The sequence below is a fragment of the Lonchura striata genome, chromosome 1 (assembly GCF_046129695.1).
Source record: "Lonchura striata isolate bLonStr1 chromosome 1, bLonStr1.mat, whole genome shotgun sequence".
NCBI lineage: Eukaryota > Metazoa > Chordata > Aves > Passeriformes > Estrildidae > Lonchura > Lonchura striata.
In genome coordinates, this window is record NC_134603.1 from 37,227,162 (window position 1) to 37,249,036 (window position 21,875).

Genomic DNA, 21,875 nt, shown 5'->3' on the forward strand with positions numbered 1-21,875 from the left:
GGATCCATTAATTTATTATTAAATAAAACAAAGGGGCTATCGCCATGCTGGAAACAATTAATAAAAAAAAAATTGCTCATGTTGGTAAATTCCAACAGCACAGAAACATTTTCCCATCAATAACATTAACACACATAAAATAGTGAAGAAAGCATCAAATTTCATGTTGTTATAAAGTAAAAAAAAAAATCTTTCACAAGTGAAAAACTTCTTTAAGTTTCCTTTATGACTTTCACAGTGGTTCTTGACATTCAATACTCGCCAGTGGAAACACGCAGACACAAACGGGAGCGCACACACACACACGATATTTTCAATAGCTCCAGCCCTGCTGGAACCCTCAATACAGGCTGCAAAAATGCTGCATACACGGGTTATACATAAGGCCAACGAACCTGTCTTATTAGGTTTAGGATGATGCATGTCAGTAAGATGACACTGTTCCCTCTATGGTTTTCAAACTGCTGTTTGCTTTTTTACTGCCCAAGTTGACTAGATGGAAAATGGCAGATCCCAACAGTGCACTGCAGGAAAATGATTTTTAGACTAGACTTGCCTCAGCTGAGCCCACAACACAGAGCTGCTGTACATAGGCAGAACAGCACAATTCAATTAGGATTTGTACTACAACACACTGCTCCTAACTGCTGTAGAGCCTCAAGCCAAACTGTAATCATGAAAGGTTTTATAAGCCATCATTCTCCCCTTTAGTCAGGCTGGGCTGCTGAGAATACCTCTGCGACCTCCAGAGAATTGGGATTATAATCAGGAATCGCTCACTGTATATATCATGCCAGCTCTGCATCCCCAGCCTTTCAAAGTTAACAAGGCTGCATCCCACTCAAGGGAGCCGGGAGTTCTCAACACTGACATTTGTGAAATATTGCTTGGAACAAAGCCCAGGAGGCACTTGTACAGATTAATAGCAGAGGTTAAGCCCACCGTCCACTTTGACACTGGTTGGCAGAGTTAGCAAGTGAAGCAGTGCTGGAAGCAAAGTTTATGGAGATCTATCTTACTATTTGGCTATTATTTAAACAAATATGGCTTTGTTTTATTTACAGCCAAGAAAGTAATGTTTTCCTCTCAAATGTTCTGCAAACATTTAAAAACAGCATCTGATATTTACAGCTCATATTAGGTTTTTAATGCAGGCAAGAAAAAAGGGAGATACAAGCCAACAGTTCTTTGGAACAATACTTGTTAATATTATGACTGAACAGTCCTACACACTGAAAGCTTTATAACTGAGTTTTGTTGAGAGTGAGACACCACTTACCGTGTTTAAATACTCCAATTAAAAGGGATTTATCTGCCTCCTTATCCCACCAGTCTGCAGGAACTTCGGCATGGAATGGCTCAGGTATCCATACATCTACTTCACTGTGAAAACAGCATTATACACATTCTCAAAGGTATTACTCGACAAAGATAAAAAAACAAAACAAAACAAACCATTCTAAAAAAACCCCAGTGGTTTACGCTGTTCTGTAAATATAAATTTTGAGCTGGAAAACCACCCCAAAACTCAATACAGAAATGAAATACCCTTAAAAATAATTAGGATGGTTAAACAAACAAATGACTGAAAATAATTAATCAACCAAAAAAACAACACAAACAGACCCGACCCGACCCCCCTCCCTCCCCCGGCAACATTACTCTATTTTGGGAGTCAAATGGTTATCTGAATATTATTCATTTAAGGTCTTAGTATTTTTTAAAATGTTTTAAATTGAGATAGAATAATCCCTCAATATTAGCAGAGCTGCAAATCCACTTCTGTCATTTCCCACATCGTTTCCTCCCCCAAGAAAATTACCCACTGTGCTTCATAAAATAATAAGGTTGCTTCAGAACAGACATATAGGAGATACAGTGTGGCCACCTTTAAACGCTGCATTATTCTAGTATGTGTACTTTACAAAAGCCAGAGTCAAAAAGCAGAATCTAAACCTGCACTTGCACTAACCTTGAGTCAGCACCCTCTAAGATCTTGTCTGCTTGGTCCCCTATAACTTCTTGTCGTAGATAGTAGAGCATGCGGACACGCAGCAGGACCCTGGAGAGGAAGGCAGAGGGGGGAAAAAGTTCTTAACTTCAGGACTGTTTGCCAACAGTGGCTTTTGGCAGCTGCTGCTGTTCATCCATCATCCTGCCAAGGCTGATTAGCCATGCTGTATGGTAGGCTTGAAGCGTGACAGATGGTGGCACATAATCACCTCTGTGTGGTGCTTTCTGCTGGCTTCCAACAGGCCTGCCTGGCAACTGCTTACACTGCACAGAGAGGGACCCAGCTCAGCCCAGCCCCGGCGCATTTCATTTAGTTCTACCTAGTGCAGCTTGTGAAGTTTAGACACGTACTCTACCACTGCCTCTGAAGTATTGAAGCAAGTTTGTAAACAACTGAGCAGATGGCTTTCAGTAACTGTTCTGCTTCATTATCTCATAAAATTTCCTCAGCTGCTGCCTTAATACCATTTTTGGAAGCACATCAGAAGTTGTAGGAATAAACGAGATATAAAATCTGGTTTTACTACCTTACAATAAACCCTCAATATGGAATGTCAGGTTTTCAGATTATACAACTTTTTGCTTCTGAGAATGGGGGGGAAAAATAATCCCCCATTTCCCTTGGGAGATATTAACTATTTTTACTCTTTATAGTTCAAACTGCTATTAAATTTTACCTACGTACAACCTAACTGTTACAAGGAAGTGAAAAATCTTTGTTGCCAGGTTTATTTTTCCCGATTTCTGCAATACTGCAGTAGTTTTTGGAAGCGCTGTCAGGTGTTGTGGTCACACTCAAAGCTGGTAGGAGACAGAATGGCAGACTGGCTTTTCAAGGAGACTAGAAAAGAGGTCATGTCTGTAGAAAAAGTATCTACCTGAAAATAATCCTGCTCTCCTATGTTTACCCAATTCAGGGCACCCCCTGCTGCCTAGTTCATGAAGTAAAACTAGTACCAGCTAAAATGGAGATTACTCAGCCTGCCCTCTCACTGTACCCAAATTCATCACAGCAACTGTTGAATTGCTGCTGCTCCTGAACAGCAAGGCTGACCAGGGAAGCAGTAATCTGATCACCCACTTGCATGAAAAATTTAGACCACCACCAGTTTTGAGAGGTCCTTGTTAGAGATCAGATGCAACTAGAGCAATACCCGGTTTCACACGTGTTATTCAATCAAACCTTGGAAGAGCAGGGATGTGAATGAAGGTCATGTCTGCAATTCAAAACACGTCAGACATGATTCTTTCTATATGCACAGTAACTGGGACCAGTAAGATGTTCCTGCTCCCTGTGTGGCTATGTAAATAAGCTGTTGAAGGTCTCTATCATCTTAGTATTAAGCAATAACAGCTGTTACATCAAGCCAAAGAGGAAAAGCACGAAATAAAACCCAAGATAAACCAAAAACCATAGACTCTTTGCACCTTCCAGGAGTCCTATGCATAAAATCAGTATACATGGTACTCAAGGAAAGGACACCTATTCTTAAAAAGCCAACTTCATCTGGTACCTTTTGAAGGAAATTTGAAATCAGATTATTAACTGGCTCCACCTCTGTTTGATTTTACCTGTGCTAAAAACATGTGGCTTCTACAATTTATTTAGTCCTGGTGAATCTGGGAAGTGAAGGAAAAAGATAGCAACTGAAAACATTCTTGCATATTTACCAGTCTTCCCAGTCCTTCTAATTGTTCAATTGTATTATTAAAAAAGTAACATTAAAAAAATTAATTTAAGTCAGAGCTGCAAACTGATATAGAAAGTAATGAAGACACGCTACCTGAGATATTAAAATAATGTTACAGGAAAAAATTTTATTACTTTAAGAGCAAGTGAAATGTAATAACAGACCTGAGTAACAGTTCAGAAAAATCAGAAAGCCGTTTATTTGGAAGTGCACTCACTAATGTAATTCTATGAGTATCTGTTGTCATCAGCTAAGAATTAAGCTTGGTTAGCATCTGGAAATGAACTATTAAACCCCTTAAATGTCTTTCCTCCTTCACATCACACCCCCTATTGACAGCCCACAGGTACTTTTCAAATCAATAATATCTTTACACTAAACAGCATTAATGAGACACAATACACATATTCAAACCACAAAAGTAATGATGACCTTTCAGTAAAACTGCATTACAACTGCATGATATATATACAATGAAGAGTAGAAATTTAAAAACGAAACCAAACGTCCCAAAATCCCAAAAGCAATCAACCATGTCCCCAGCTCTAAACCAAGGTATTTCTGGGACAAGGTTCAGCGTCTATATGGAGAATATAGGCAGTGAAACTGAGATGGCATCAAAGAAAGCTAAGAAAAAAAATAAGATATTATAAAACAAAAGCCAGAAATATATAAGGAAGGCTCTTAAGAGACATTCACAAAACAATAAAACATTATATACAATGACCTTTATCCACAAAGCTTTTGGTTTAGTAACATGTTTAGAATTTCAAAAATCAAATCAGGACAAATCAATTCAGGTAAAAGTTTGGTGAGAAATTTCATCTTAAAGGAGAAAGAATAAATATTCTGTATATTTATTACATACTATATTATTGCCTATTTATATAGATTATTTTTATATACATAAATATTCTCTGAGGAGAACAAGAGAGGACGGGAGAGAAAGAATGAGGAGAAAAGATACACCCACATATAGGTGAACTACTACATGAAACTCCCAAAACTAAGAACTAGATATATGAGTTTAACATCTATGGAACAGAACTTTAAATACCAGCCTGAGGGACTCCACAAGAAGGTAGGAAACAAACAGCTTTTATTTAAAGATAACCAACTGTCAAGTGAAGTAGACTTAGTGTAGGAATATAGTCTTGACTTTCTATGGTAAAAAAATAACCTCATCTGCTTCCATTCTTATTTAATAAGTAGAGAATAATTTTCTTCAGAACTGTGCTGATCTGTCACAAAGAGCTTACAGAAGTATCCAGATATCTGTTCAAATGATTATTCCCAAATTAAAAAGGAATAATGTCCTTTACATCCTATTAAATGGCCCTGTGTTCTATCAAATATATCCAAACAAAGTTGTGAACTTTTCGAAAGCATGTAGTTTAGAAAGTCCCAAACCTCTAAATGAAATATTTATTAGTACTTACTTATTACAGTGATGTTTAAGATGTTTCCTATAGCTGTCTTCTTGAAATAATATGTCCGGATTACAGGTTGTGAGCCAATCAGCATCTTGCAGCATTGGCTGTGAACTCTGGGCTTTTACTTTCTTCCCTTTCCTCCCCCTGGGCACTGGTGCAGACAGACCTAGAAAATCCCCCAATATTTCTTACACAATCTGTACAGAAAAACTCTCACCCCAAACAACATTACAAACATATGTTTAAAGCTAAGTATTCAATACTTTGTGGACAACACAACCACCAAAAACTGAACAGCAACGTGACTCAGTACAGAAAATTGCAAGTAACAAAATCAACCAAAACTTTCATGCAAATTTAGGTGTGAAGATTTCAAAAATTCAGAGTGCTAGCCAGAAAATGGTGTTATATAAATATTACTTGCAAAAACTCTCATGAATCTAAATGGCCGTAAGGAAACAAGCTTTCTGATTAATGGCAATTTAAAAGAGATTAAATCCAGCAGTAGGTGCCAGCAAAAAATAATGCTGGAATATTTGTTTAAAACCAATTTAAAGGACAGAGTGCATTCTACAAAGTGTCTGAGGGAGACTTCCCCTTTAAGTACAGACCAAGTCAAAGCCCACCTTACTCATAAAATCTGACAAGATCCTACGACATGTCAGAATGGCTATAGTTTAAACCAAATACATAGCACGACTGAAGCAATTCTTTCCTATTTACTAGCATCATTACTTGATTGTGGTAGACATACCGGAATGGTTAACCAAAGCTCGAGTTTGCCCATCTGCAGTTGGAGTGATCAGGTCCCAGATGAAACTTTTGATATTTTCATCCCCTTTGTAATGATTAAGACAATACACCAGGATAGTCCGGCAGATGGTTTCCACATCTTGCTCTGTTAGCTGACGTTTATAGCGCCCATGTGAGAGGATGTCAGTCCACCGACCCCAGCTATAAGGAAAATATATTCAATACAACAGCCAGAGTACTGGTATTATAATTTGTGACTTTCAATTTAACTCCTGGTATCAAGCAACTTGGGACCTCCTGTGTTAGCGCTAATGCATTTTGCATTTGCAAGTTATGTCAGGGAATTCAACTTCCAGCACCAAAGAGTTAAGAATGTTTATTTTGCAGAACAGGCAATAAGTTCACTGCTCGTAAAGCTGCAATTGAACTACATTCAAATTAATAAAGTACATATGTTTAACTCTAAAGTTCCCAGGAAGCTACAAATAGGAAACTCAGACAATTCCTACAATCATGGCATTTGAAGAACCATTGCTATTTTGAACCAGAAACCTATTACTAGCAACTGTTGTGCACTAATTTATAAAATAAACTGTCTAGTCATTCTGAAGGCCACCATGTTAGTAGTCAAACATAGCTACCTGCTAGCAAAGAGATAAAATTCAAATTAGCACACTCAATGGGAAAAATATCAACTATCTGAATTTAAGTGGTGACAAAGTCTAGATTGACTGTTGATTTCAAAACCACTTTGTTCTTTACAAATACACTATTACTCTCTTCAACACTTAGAAAAGAGAGATTGAAACTCATTAACTCAAGAATTCTTTACTCTGAGAAGCCAGAAACAAATATTCTGTCATCACAAAACCACTTGTCTTACCAGTGAGCTCATAGCCATCTGTGACACACTCAGATACTTTAAACTAAGTAACACATATAAGTGCAATTTATATATATAGCAACCGAAACCAAATCTGACTGGCATATATAGGCATTATACAGTAGGATAGTATGTGAATGTGTCCAAGAGAAGGATGAATAATTACTACATCCAATTTATTTTCAGATCTTTAGCCACAATTAGTATATTTTATTTGCATATCTTACCCATAAACCAACAAGTTCTTCTCCACCCTGAAACATTCACTTCTTGCATAACCCTGTGATTTGTCCTGAGGCCTACGGGGCTTTGTGCTAGGCTTTTCTTCAGAATCGCTTTCCAGGTCTGAAAACTCCATCAGTTCATCCTCTTTGACTGCACTGTAGAGTCTGGTTTGCTTCCTTACTCTTGGTGTATCAATAACAAGGTTGTTCTAAAATGATAGGGAAAACGTATACATTTAGGAAGGGGGTGGGGGAGGAAATCTTTAATTTAATTGTACTAGAAAGTCATAAAGCTTACCCTTCCGTTAAGAGCATCAATATCCAGCTCAGCTTTCTTTGCCCACTTCTGCCAGAAATTAGGGTCATCCAAAGAAATATCTGTCCTGTTCCCAGATGCAACAAAACTAGCCTAATAAAGTAAAAACACGTGGATTGGTTTCTTAACTGCATGCTATGAAGAATACATGTTTTTCACTAGCAAATACAATACTTAGGAAGAGGTAGTGTGAAGAAAGAAAAAACACAAGTACACTAAAAAAAAATTGACACAGAAGGAATTTAATATACATCCATCTATTCTGGTCACATTTTATTCATTTTTCCTCTGAATGCATACCTTTGCAAATGTTGAGCCTTTTCCTTCAGATTCAATAGTAATTGTGTGTGTTCGCCTTAAGAGAATCTGATCAATATCCTCTTCACAAAACTTAGACCCTTCATCTTCCTCATCCATCAGAGCACCATATGCCCCCTTTCGAAGAAGATCTTCTATTTCTTTTTTAGACAGCTGTTGCACCTGTAACACATAAGAGGGGCTACAGTTTTGGGGTTTTTTTGACACCAGCCAATGTGTTCATCTGACAGCACAATAAGATCGACCGTCCCCTTATTTGGCATTTGAAGAATTGAAACTCTACAATAATGTGGTGGTGATCAATTAAGCATTCATGCTGAAATCACCTTTTAAAGAAGAATACAAACAAAATTCTCAGGGTGAAGTTATGTGAGTGGTTTAAGCGACTTAATAATTCATTGTCACTGAATCCCTTTAGCTTTGATGGCTGCTAAACTCTCCTGGGAGCAGATTTAACTTACTAACCTGACCAAAAAGCTAAAGCAAAAATAAGTCCCAAAGCAAAAAGACTACACCAGCAAAAGCTAACTAGAAGAACTCCATAAAGCACCAGGATCAACATAATGTAAAGGGTGGAATGATGAGAATGGATCAGGATTGAAGGAACATGACTCCACTTGCCCTCTTTTGGCAATAAGTGAGCCATTAGATAGGCTGAGCCAGTTCATGTAGCCAGTGCCCTTATTTAACCCGACTAAACTATCAGCCACACTCCATCTCAAAAAACCACTGTTCTCCAGCTAAAACACAAACAGACAAGCAAAGTGTAACACGTTCATAGCATTTGTTGATAATGCAGCTTAAGAAGCTAATCCTTACCCCATTTGTAGAATTTTCTCTTCCACTCATAGATTGCAGCACAGCCTTATCAAGACCCAGCTTCAAGCTAGCTTTGTCAAACATTTCCCTTTCATAAGAATTCCTTGTTATCAACCTGTAAATTTTCACTGATTTGCTCTGCCCTATTCTATGGCATCGTGCTTGAGCCTGAAAAAACAAAGGCAGATATTCAGTTACAGGTTCAAATGGAAGAAAAAAGAATTTGAAATAACCAATACAGAGAACCTACTTTAAAAGGGTTTTTTTCCCAATATAAATAATATTGTATTGTTTATGCTTTCAAGAGAGCAACAACAGATAATTTCTCTTGTAGGTGAAGAAAATTTCACAGTAAAAAGGTAAAGAAAAATTTTCAATAAAATCATCTCTTGTAATATTACCTGGAGGTCATTTTGGGGATTCCAGTCTGAATCAAAAATGATGCAGGTATCAGCAGCAGTAAGATTAATGCCCAAACCTCCTGCCCTTGTACACAGCAGGAAAACAAACCTATCAGAATCAGGTCTTGAAAACCTGTCAATAGCTGCCTGACGCAAGTTGCCTCTCACTCGACCATCAATTCGTTCGTACGGGTACCTGAAAAATAGATGCATTATAGGGATTGCTGTACTGCAATGGCACTGCTTCTTTAAAAGAATATGAAATTAAAACCAACAAAGACAAATATGCTTCTATGGGGTTAGAAGTACAAGAAACTAAGAGACTAACTTCATCAGAAAAAACATACTACTTTGTCTCTTTTTTTTGGCAAAGAACAGACTTTCACTTCAAGGAATTAAATAAAAATTTAGGCCTAAACTAAAAAACTCTAGAGCCACCAAAACATTTAACTTAGAGGTTTAAAGCTCTCCATATGAGGTCATTTTGTATTCACTCAAAATAAAAGGTTCAATACTTGCAATCTCCAGGTTTCCTCTTTCCCTTAGTCAGATCACCATAGAAAACACTGGTTTAATTTCTTCCCTTTCTGTATGGATTACTCACAGGTTAAATGCAGTGGTCACTGAGGAAGGCACAGTTTATTTATAATTGTATTATATTGTTGCTCTCACCGTCTTTGAATGAGGTAGTCTTCCAGTATGTCCAAGCAGCGCACCATCTGGGAAAAGATAAGCACCCTGTGGCCACCAGCCTTCAGTTTTGGCAGCAGCTTGTCAATCAGTACGAGCTTGCCAGCAGCCTGGATCATTGCCTGGAGCTGAAAATCTGGAGAGTCGGCATTGTGTGTTTCTTTAAACTCTTCCAAAATTTTCTCTTCAGCACCTGCAAAGATTGGACAGCAATACATGAACACTGCAAAAGGTTTTATTAATAAACAATGAGCTTGCCTTCAATATCCTATAGAAACTGCAGGAATGTTTTAAGCACTATGTGAACAAACATTTATAAAAAAAATAAACATTTATAAAAAATATTAAGCTTAAATTTGAAGCAAACATATACACAAATACAGCGTAAATAAAAAATAGCTCTGAGAATGAATTCCTTTTTCTCCTCTTTTGAGCAACACTAAACTATTTCCTAAATAAATTCATAGAACCATTGACACACACAATTCAATGAAAAAAATGAAAAAAAAATGAAAAAAGGTGAAAAAAATTAAGCCTATTTCAACTGATAAAATTGATTATTTTTTTTCCTTTTAAAAATGTAACCTGAAAGAAAACAATGTCTTGTTTCTACAGGAAAATATAAGGAACACAAATCACATTTAATATCTACCACTAAAATCAGCCTTAAACATCGACATGACCTGAACCTGCTGCTTTCATTATTAATTCTAAAATATAAATCCAAACAAAAAATGGGGGGGGACAGCAGCTATGAAATTATTATTTTACCTTCTATTTAGTTTTTTCTCACTGAATGTACTTTTTTGTTCAGTTTGATGAAGCTATTCAATGTATTTATTCTTTCCAGTATTAGTCAAAAGTTCTCTCTTGCCACTTGCTTTGTCTATGAATGATATGCACAGCAGCAACTATTTCCTTGTTCTGCTTATTATTGGAAGACTACAGACCAGGTTCAAGCTCTCTCTTCAAACTCTCCTATGCTTTCATTCCATTTCTATGTCACTTCTACAAAGTGGACAATTCCAAGAACTATCAGATTGCCAATCTTGGCATGTAAAATGTTAGGAATCTTTGTTCTAGGCTTATTTCATTTCCAAAGAAAGGATGGCTCCTTTTTTTAAGCCACATTTTTTCCCCGTCTGCTTGTTTTTTTCAACAAAATGTAGTTTATAAAATATTTCTAGTTTGTCTAATATTCAGCTTCAATACTGCTTTAGAATAGCACGAGGCAAGATGGAAGGGTTGGGGGAGGGGGAAGAGCAGCTTACTGCCAGGCTTCTGCTGAGCATCCCTCTCTCAAATCCCAGCTCTGAGGAGATGCCTGTAAACAAACACGGAGCGCACCCTCCCTGTGCGATGCCTGGTTCGGCGCCTGCTGCAGCGCGGATCTGAAGCAGATCCCAGCCGGGGCAGGCTGCCTGACAGCTCCGTGCTGCTCCATGCGCTCGCACTACTCGCTTGTACAGAACCCCACGGACTCCAGATTGAGTGACTGCATTTCACGATAGTTTTATGTCCCTGGATCTTCCTGATCTGGACTCCCTGAATCATCCTAACGGTTTGCACAAAAGGAAAGTAAGCCCAAATGAAATGAGTGCAAGCAGACACTCAAAGCTCCCTTCAATCATATCACCGCCCATCTTTGTAAATCAGGCAGAATTTTGGGCACTAAATCACCCATTCTGTACTGAACTTTGGCAATTCCAGGATACAGCAGGCTGTCAAGCAGTTCCTATACAGTAATTTCAGTCATCTTTCCAGGTTACAGCAATTATTTCTGATTCAACTGCAATACCCAGATTTAAGTTTCACTACTGTAAAGCAACCCAATATGCTTTTGCAGATGTTGTTCCTGCAAACCACACCACAACAAACCCAAAATCTAGTTCATTAAATGGTGAATTTACAGTATCAGAGTTTGATCTTAGCAAGGCCCAAATCCACTATGGATAACTCCAAAAATTTGTTCTTTCAATAACTCTGTCCTAGCTAAATCCTGTAGAAGGCTATATGTTTTTTTTTATTCCTACTTCAATTGCAATTACATCATGTCCATTGAGCAGTCTGTTACCCAAAAGTTTTTTGATGCAGTACTTGCAGGTCTGTAAAATTACTTCTTATTCTAGCTGATATTTAGCAGAGGATGAAAGGAAGGTATTTGAATATGTGGTTGGTCAATCCGGGAATCCTCCACTTCTACTCTTCATTAGGAGAGGCTTCCAGGGCTCAAGAGGGCATAAAAAAAGAAGAGTAAGGAGCCTTTTTGGTGTTCAACACCAAAAAGATGTGTAAATATAGAGGCATTCCCCACTGATGGTTCTTGGAGATAGAGAGAGGAATGATGTATAAATACTTGAGAATGGTTGCTATGGAGAAAAAAAGGAGTCCAGCCCTAAGAAAAATGACAGACAATGCTTCACCCAAGTTGGCTGGACAATACCCAACATGCTGTAACTACCTCTAGAAGCCTACTCCCAGTCTCAGCAGAACACATCTATCAATCAAGAGAGAAACAAAAACCCCACTTTACATTCAACTCCTACCATAATATTTCCACCATATAGCCTTAACTATATATTATATAGTTATATGGAAGAGTTGCTTGCAACTCTTACACAAAACAAAACACATTCAAATGTTCAAATACAAATGCTTGCTCAAAAACCCCACAAAATGGGAAGAAAATGAGGATTCAGTGACACTTTTATAAAAGCAGTTAAGCTTAGAAAACAGAACTTGTTCTGTTGCAAGATTGCAACAGAAATTGCAAGAAATCATTTATCAAGAGAATACTATGCAACCATAAGTATTTGCACTGCAAAACTCTGAGCAGAAATAAAATAAACGTGTGCCATTACATTAACTACAAATTTGTTAAATATCAATCAGCAAAATAAAACCTTGGCTCAGATGACTACACCATGTAGGAGTATCTTCTGTCCTAGAACTTCAAAGGATGTATTTATTAAGTTCCATTTCCACACTAACACATCAGGATTTCTTTTTCCCCTGAAATCTGAAGGCTCTGCCATGTTGCTGAATCATAGCAAACAAGTCCAAAGGTTCCAAACATCACAAAAATGTTTGATAAAGGCAAATGTGTTCAAGAGACAAACCCACCTCCCTTTATTATGATTAAGATACAGTAATAAAAAAAAATATTTGAGGTTTTCTAAATTAACACCTGAACTTTATCAGTCTCTCAATTATATTACATGATATAATACTGCTGAGGAAAAAAAAATCACTGCTGTAGGCAACACTGCAATCACTGCTCATAAACTCTATTTTACAAAACAAAGTAGCAGCAAAATATTCTTTTTTTTTTTTTCTTTCTTTCAACAAACATGAAATAAGGAAAAATAATAGCAAGGTTAAAAACTAACTGAAAGCCAAGAAGCATCAATTCAGACACACATAACCTGAAAAGCCTAAACTATTCTGATAAACTCATTTATACAAAGGATTAACTCAAGCAAAAAAATCATGTAAAAAACCTCAACAAACCCTGCACCAGAACCACAAAGCTACTTTAGTATGTCATATGAGTTCAGAAACTGAACAGTCACCAGCATGGACAAGTTGAAGTACTTTGGAGTAAGCCTATATTATGGCTTCAGAATAATTACTTGTGCATGAAATGTAATTAGATGCAATTTCATTAATCAGTTTAAGCATTTTTCCCCCCATTTAAACAAAAAACTTAAGTACTGCAATATGGAAGTCATACAGTAAAAAACCTGAAAACACATATGGCTCTGGAACAAAACAGCCTTTTATCATAAAGCCTATAACCAGCATAAACCAACCATAAATCATATCTAGTAAGAAAGAGGAGTTGGGAAACAAGAAACTAGTAGAATGCAACCCTGTATGGAGGCTTGTGTTACACCCTCAAAGGGAAGAACTGACCAGAACATACAAGTTTAGCATACTTCAGCCACAGCTGGTTGCTTTATCACAGGGTTGGTCACTGGAAAAGCCTCCCCAAGGAAGAGGCCATGATGCCACAAGCAGAGCTCAAGGACCATCTGGTCCTTAAGTGATATGATTTAGTTTTAGGTAGTTCTGTGAGGAGCAGAGAGTTGGACTCAATAATCCCTGTGGCTCCATTTCAACCTAAGATATTTTATGATTCCATACTACTTGCCAAAAATAATCCTGATCTAAAACCAATACCAGAAAAAGTCACTGAAGTCTAATGTGACATTCACCCTAGTCCTTCTCTTACTAGTCAAATTAAGAAAAGTAACTGACAACAGGTGGTCATAAAAGCAGGTTTGATCACGATTTCTTACTCTGCAACTTTTATTCTGAAATTTTAAGTTATTCCCTTATGATGTTCAACAGCAAGAAAGTAAGCAAAACAGCTAACTGTAAGTGAAGAAAAAATTACCATATTCATGCCAGCATCCAACAACCTACATGACAACTGAAGTCATGTTTGCCACAAATAACAGAAAGGAGAATTTTATAATACCAACATTAACTCAGTCAGGGCCAAGTCTATCAGGAAGCCTTGGAAAAAAGCAACAGCACTGTCCTGGCTAGCAAGATGTCCATGCCTATGAGAATCTAAAATGTTATTTCACTTTTCTACTTAAAATAAATTAATAAATAAAAAAAAAAAATAAAATAGAATTTATACCTAGTGAACATTTTTATAACTATTTTTCAAATGAGGAGAAAAGTAAGCAGCCTACCATTAATAAGGTATGGATGATTGCAGCATTTTCTTAGTTCCATCATAGTGTTTAATAGGTTAGGTACATTTGCCTGACCTCCACCCTTGGAAAGAAATGCGAAATTCTTTTCAAGGATAGCACGATAGTATTTCTTCTGAATATTTGTCAGCTCAACTTCAATGATGGTTTCCTCTTTGGGGGCCAGGTTCTTTTCCACATCCTCTTTGAGACGTCTCAGCATCATCGGCTTCAAAATAGCTTGCAGTTTTTGCACCTGGAAAACAGATGTTTAATAAAATAACTGAATTAAAACCACTAGAAATCAAATATTCATTTTTCAATTTCCTTAACTCTAAAAACCTTGTTTTCTACCTCAAATAGAGATGTATAGATGCCAAGTAGAGAGCATTGTAAAAATCTTTCTTCAGTGACTCAACAGCAAGTTCTCCTTGTTAACTCAGTGACATACAGATTTCTAAAGTCTATTTTTGGTGTGTAGCCCTTCTGTTTATGATGTCTGTTATTAAATAGACCTCACTCAGAACTATCCTTCTAGTCATGGACAGTAATGCACACAAGTCATGCAGAGCTAACCCTTTGTTAAATTAGCAAATCTACACTTTTAAGATACTTTTGCAGTTCACTTCTAATTAATAATCAGTATGTAATGCTATTTTCCCACTTTAAGTATCTGCTTTTAATGATTGTCTTATTTCCCTAGTTTTAACATCCACTGAAGTAGAAAACTATCTAGGACTGGTCTAAAAATGAAAACACTATTTCTGTTACCATTTATGACATTGATAATTTTTAGTGTTCTTAGGTTTTGTGGCATATTCATTAAGACATCCTAAAGGGTGGGAGGGGCAAAGAAGAAAATGTCAGTTTTCCTTGGAAAAAAAAGCTAAAGTCCTTTACACAAAAAGCTGTAATGTCTTCCATATAAAAAAAAACAAACCAAAACAAAACCACCTGGCATTTAGGTTGTTTTAGGCCATGTTTTGAAGTACAAACCATCTCAGTGCTGAAGAGCTAATAATTCACCCTGAAATTTGTCGTCTCCTGATGCAGAGCTGCACAGCAGAAATATGAATAAAAGACACTTTATCTTGAATTTACATAATTCCCTTAGTAATAAAGCAACTTCAGAACAAAAAAAGGTAATTACCACAGAGCACCACAAGGAATGCAGAGAAAACCCCAAGCCATTAACATATAATCTGTCCCACCAATTGAAAGACAAACCTAATTCCAAAACATCTGATTGTCAACAGATCCAGAAGTTCTCCTGAACTTGTTGAACCAAGCAATCCAGGCTCTACTTCTGATCATAGCCAAGGGCATTATTTTACTAATAGTTCCATGTATGGCTTCAAAAGCTTCCAGTCATTTTGAGCTGGCCACACAAAAGCTATGTTGAGAGTTAGGATATATTAGCTCCAGTTCAAACACTTCATTAACAGGACTACATGGCTTCTGCATCAGAGCTGGCTCACTTTCAGTCAGGTCAGTGTCCATTCTGACTGACATATAATAGCATAACCTATGGAAACATATCCTATTTTGCCAGGGAGGCAAAATAGGATATTTATAGCCCCAGGAGGCCAGGGGCTAGAGGAAGAGATATTTTCTAATTTAGACTGTGATGTGTGAAAGAGTTGTTCTCAAAGAAAGTCAACAAATTCAAGCAGTCAAAACTTGAAAGATACCAAAACTTGAATTTTCAGACAAAGCCAACAAAGTTACATATAAAAATACATGCAGTTATTACCACAGGAAGCAAAGGGCCAAATTAAGATGCCATGCTTCAGTTAACTCCTAATATAAAAGTGGTTTGGCCTTTTAATACATTGTACATTTGAGATATAAAACATGTTGCACCTAGGGTCTTTCATTTTGTATTGATTTATGCGTTTCTTCTCTTTGACAGCTCGAGAAATCTATTTCCGAGTAAAAAAAAAACAAACCTCCCTCCATTTGGTTACCTTTTGCTTAACTGGGTTTCTAGTATGTTCCTGTTTGCACTTAAGTCACTGAGAATACTCTCAGATGTTAATTCCACAGACAGGGAGAGTCCCTTCACTCTGATGCTTAAGGAAGAATGTCAACTGACAAGTTAATTCTCATAGAAGTATTTTCATCCAGAAATCATTACAAGACACCCCACTTCTATTTTTAAACACTCCATTTTAATAAAGGGAATTTCTTCCTCTTTCTGCAAGACTAATGGACAAAGGACTGAAAAAAAAACCCCAAAACAAAAACCAAAAACACAAAAAAAACCAGAAGAGTGAAAAGGCAGAATTACTTTTGTCCAAAAGTAAAAACCCCTAAACTAAATGAAAATAAACACAGGGAAAAAAAAAAAAAAAAAAAAAAGAAAAAATATAAACCCAACATGGTATTCCAGGAAGCAAATACGTAGGTACTGTCTTAAAAAGCAAATAATTAAGTTCTGATACAATAAAATGGATAAATTCATAGCATCTCAATAGAAAAGTAAGTGTGCAAGATAACTTTACCTGCTCTTCAGTTTTAAGATCCCCAAATTCTTGCATGAATGTGGTTTCTGATGGAAAGCGACCTGGTTCCAAGAAGTGAAGCAAGCTAAACAGCTCTTCTACTGTATTTTGCAAAGGGGTTCCAGTAAGCAGCACTTTATGCTCCTGAAAGGTTAAGAAACAGTTGCCTAGGAAGCCATCACTTTAATTTCCAATGGAAAAATACATAAAATTCTTTCCCCTTGTCACCATATGTCTGTCTCACCTTTGCTTCCTCTCCCCTCCCCCAGCTACTCACATAAAACTCTTTTCAAGATATTTCTAACTTGTACTCTGGCATTCCTTCAGTGATAGCCCAGAAAAACACTTCACTACTTAAGCAGCTTCTAAAGTCCTCCAAGATACAAGAACAGATTTTACCGGTCCACAGTGTTCCAACCCTTTCACGAGTACAGTGAACTTTAGATGGCAAACTAACAGTTGAACCTAACCCATGATTTCCAGTAAAAATTTATTTATTTATTTATTTTAATTGACCTCTTCACTGATCTCCTCAGGCCTGGAGATCAACACAAGACCTAACTGGAAACCTGAAGCAGCGTTCTACCTTCCTATTACATGCTAAAGAGCAGGAGAATGGCAGAGACAAAAGTAGCATATTGTTTTAGAGAAGGAGCCCAGACAGGTTCAGCAACTAGTCCAGAGCCAAACATAAATTTAGCAGTGTAACAAGAACTAGTGTGAAAAGTCCTATATCTCTATCTGTAGTCTGTAAGACTATAAGCTCTCCTTTCCTCTAACAGCGGCCACAATAAGGAAAGCAAAAGGTACACAGCATTTTACAGACTGATTTACAGATATTAGCTCAGCATTACTGCCCTGTTCTCATATTTAAAAAAAATATTCAGCCCAAAATGAAGTAATTATTGTGTCTTTCAAATGGCAAATATCTTCACATAATCTAATTTTTCTCTATGAGTTTAATACACCCATTTTGTACATATAACATAATACATATTTATGTAAGCATCAGAAACCAACTCACTTGCCCTTCCTTAGTCAGTATGAAAGAACATCCTTATGGCCACACAACAAATTAACAAATTAGGACTGATATTGATGGAGAGCAGTTTACCTGTCATGGCCAAATTGGGCCACCTGACCACATTACACTTTTAAATAAATGTGTGTGTGAAGAAGTGTCTATGGATTAAGTCACACGAAGGGAGAGAAAGGAAAGAATAAATTTGTGTCTTAGAAGAATCCACATAATTCTACATCTAAATCAATGAAAAAACCTTATTAAATATCAGCACTCCAAAACTGAAGGTATGCATATGCTTCCAGGTATTTTATAGTTTCTCATCTGCATTCTCTTATTCTTCTTAACACTTTATGATTTACTTGAGAAAAAACCCTTTTATTTTACTTTTTGATTAAACCGTAAATCAGAAGTAATAAAACTACAGAAGACTCAAAGATAAGAGATGTTCAAACTGACCAGATCCATCATCTTGAGTCCTTCCAAAAGCTTACAGTTCCTGTTTTTCAGCCTGTGGGCCTCATCAATGACCACGCAACGCCATGGAATGTTACGCAGCTCTGGGCAGTCAGTCAAGATCATTTCAAATGTTGTGATAATGGCATGGAACTTGTAGGACCCCTTTATCACACGACCCTAAAAAGAGCAGCAAATGTTAAAAGTAAACTCCCTGGCAAAGAAGGAAGCAATTTGTTTCACCTTCAAATTTTATTTTTTAAAAATACAAAACAGTACAATATACAAGACATTTAAAGCAAATTAAGTCATTGTTCCTGACTAAATGGGGAAATACAATTCAGTAAGTTTGCTACTGGCTTCATGATAGCTATTTTTAATCCCATAAATAGGCCACAGAACCACTGCACATTGATTACCAAGAAGTTATACAAGTATTTGAGTTGTAATTCATATGGATTATACTAATGCCTTGAGGCATTAATGTATTGCTGCAATGCTGAAATAAGGTTTTCAGACTTTGTCAAGGGAATTCTCTCCTTCTGAATTGAAGGTGCATGAAGGTCCTCCTGAACAATCCAAATACAGCAAAAGTGCATTAAGGTTTCCTTTTTATGACTATTTAAATATTGTGCTGACTGTTATAATTTTTTCCCCACAGTAGACACTCGGGATTCAAAACACCTACAGTTCATAGAAAGAGTTGGGTTGGAAGGGACTTTGGAAGAGCATCTAGTTCCAACACCCTTGCCATGAGCTTTCCACTAGACCAGGCTGCTTAAAGCTCTGTTCCATCTGGCCTTGAACACTTCCAGGGATGGGGAATCTACAACAACTCTAGTGAACAGCTTTGGAAGAAGCAAATATCTGAGCTTTTAAATGGAGAATGTCTATCTCAGCATATAATTTCATAATATTTTTGTAAGTCTGTGTTAAGCAAAGTTCAACAGGACAATTAACTTGATGTCTGACACCATATTCACTAGTTCATTAGTTCAGTCTTATTTTCAGCACTGATATAAAGACTGCTTAAAAAAAAAACTGAATAAACTTTATTCAGGAGCATGAAATGAGCATCTTTCTGACATTATGCTATGCTTCTTCCCAATGCTTTTCAAAGAAAAATGTGATTTTGTACCTCCAGTGTCACTAGGTCTGTGCAGAAAAACTGTCTCTGTAAGGATGAGCATTACATAAGTTCAAAGCTATTCCACATTTTCAAAGGACTCTGTCACGGGTTGTATATTGAATACATTTCAAAAGAAACACATATTTTACAGTAAGGTGACCATTTCTTCCTTTAGACCTCTGCAAGACTGAATCCTTTTATAAGTGACCTGCATATAATCCTCTCCAAACCATAAGGACCAGTACTGGCTACTGACTCAATGAAATTATTAAAAACCTGATATCCTGAACTCAGCATTAAATCTGCCTACTCAAATCAAAAACATTTCAGAGAGAGTAATGACCTGCTCAACAATGCTTTCTCAAGGCATAGTCCAGAAATATTTATCTTGTTAGAGGCAAAAAAAGCTGTTACTTAACAAATGGCAGATGAAGATACACTAAGTGGGCTGCTTTGAAAGCCAGCAAACTGAAATGCTGTATCCTTTTCATGAGCCAAGTAAATTTCCATCACAAATCAAGCCAGCTCTTTTCCAAGACTCTGTTATTAGCTGTATTTGGCACATATAGTTTTTGTAATCTTAAAGCAGAACTTCTTCTCAGAGTGGGACAATACAGGAAAAAGCTCATGGTTTGTTTGATATTCCAGCCACAGAAGGGCCCCTAGGAAGACCTTTCGCTTATATTGCTCAAGAACACCAGAACAGGCTTCTCTATGTGAACCTCACAGCAGAATGTCTCTGATAGCACCACGTCCTTACTGTTCTGCAACACTGCAGAAACTTACTTTGTTATTGATTACTTCTTAGCATTTCAGAACAACAACTTGACTCAGATAAATGGGGCTGAGTCTGAAAAATGACACTACTGCAGGGGTAGGTGCTTCTTATGCATATTCTCTGTTGTTATTTTTCTTCAAAAGCCACTCCCAATGTTCAATGTTCAATTGTCTTTTTGAGAAACAGCTCAGATTGAGAAGCCTCTTTTCATATTAAGACCTAAAAAGCCTAAAATGCCTGATGTCTGGATTGATGTGTCTGGCAAGAGAACTAGAAATGATGCTGCTAAATCATGTCTTCTTTCACTCCCTTTTTGTCTTCCATCACATTTCCAGTGATGATACTTTGGAGAATACCAGAGTGAACACTACATGGGGAATCTTTTTTTCAGAGCATGGAGAGATTTTTTTTTTCCCTGTAATTTGGTTTCCACCTTGTGTTTCACAGCTGACACTCTTACAAAGAATGGAACACAGAAGGTGATTTTGTGACACATCTAAGCCAGCTGCCACCAAAAGGATGAGTTCTTGTCATTTCTCCTTTATCCCTAAATGCAGTAAATGTCTGATTCAACTCTTAAGACAGTTCAGGGAGCAAAACCAGCAGAAAATAATTCATTTTTCTGTGCCATGAGTGCTTTGTCATTACTCGCTATGGGGTAAAATGACTGCCATGCTCACGGCAAGAATTGAGTTAAGAATATGGCAATGGGGGAACAAAACTATCTGCTGCATCTTGCTGTAGATCCTTTTAGTTACCTTTAGATCAATGAAATAATATTGCCAAAATAACTAAGAATCTGCACAGTAACTGGGATTTTTCAGATGACATTCCTTCAGGCTTCATGCTAAGGGGAAGAACATGCTGAGAACAAGCGCCACTCAAATAGCAAACAAATATGATTTTTAACACAAGAAATAATTCAACAGAGACAGTATCTGTATAAACCCAAATTTTTAAATTATATAAGACATCAATCTCTGCTAAGAAATTATTTTAAAATCATAAAAACTGATTTCAATCCCACTTCATTTGTGTATTATACATCTAGGTAAGAAAATGTGCGAATTATCATAAAGAGTATTAGAGATTAATAGAACAGCCTGGATTGGGACCCTTAAAGATCATCTAGTTCCAGCACTCCTGCTGTGGACTGGGACATAGCAACTTCTCTGGGCCACTAGACCTCAATGAAGCAACTGTTACTCAAATAAATCTTCAATAAACACAGATAATATTTTAATTTAAAAGTTTATTTGATAAATTGCTGAGAAAACAGTTGTTTTCTAGACTACACAGCTGTAATTTCTAACTAATATAATTGATACGTGTTTCTCTACTATATTTAAATATATAGCTCTTTCTGTTTGCCCTAATGGCATATGGAGTTGTGCCACAGTCATCACCTTCAAAACAGTTTTTAATCAGTTTTTTTACCTGTAAAAGCATATTTTCTATCTTGCAATCTCTCTCATAGCTTTGTTCTAAGACTCTGGTTTTTTGATGCACTTTGAGGACATGAAGTGGGAACTAAGCAGAACTGGACCACTCATCACACCACTCACAAACAGGAGAACGTTTTTCATCTTTATATTAGATTTTTTCCTGCCATGCACTTGTACTACACTAGCCCTTTTAACCACTGTGTCACAGTGGTTTAACTGGTCATGTGCCATGACAAAAAAAGATCTGTTTCTGTCTTACAGCCTTCCCAGAGCTGAGCTCTCCTTATGGTAAGAA

General features: G+C 36.9%; 1 protein-coding gene across 9 annotated transcripts in view; it reads right to left on the bottom strand.

The window, feature by feature from the left end:
- The window catches only part of CHD7 (chromodomain helicase DNA binding protein 7), a 132,504-nt gene that overhangs the window by 12,405 nt on the left and 98,224 nt on the right, over nt 1–21,875 (bottom strand). For all 9 annotated transcript variants that reach the window (XM_021555652.2, XM_021555654.2, XM_021555647.2 and 6 more), the window contains 13 exons: nt 18,232–18,408; nt 16,752–16,895; nt 14,248–14,503; nt 9,524–9,734; nt 8,852–9,047; nt 8,451–8,618; nt 7,614–7,793; nt 7,296–7,406; nt 7,001–7,206; nt 5,892–6,091; nt 5,144–5,303; nt 1,973–2,062; nt 1,280–1,383 (listed from right to left, as the gene is read on the bottom strand). In XM_021555652.2, the coding sequence (XP_021411327.2) occupies nt 1,280–1,383; nt 1,973–2,062; nt 5,144–5,303; nt 5,892–6,091; nt 7,001–7,206; nt 7,296–7,406; nt 7,614–7,793; nt 8,451–8,618; nt 8,852–9,047; nt 9,524–9,734; nt 14,248–14,503; nt 16,752–16,895; nt 18,232–18,408 (2,203 nt within the window). The remainder of the gene's footprint in view (nt 1–1,279; nt 1,384–1,972; nt 2,063–5,143; nt 5,304–5,891; nt 6,092–7,000; nt 7,207–7,295; nt 7,407–7,613; nt 7,794–8,450; nt 8,619–8,851; nt 9,048–9,523; nt 9,735–14,247; nt 14,504–16,751; nt 16,896–18,231; nt 18,409–21,875) is intronic.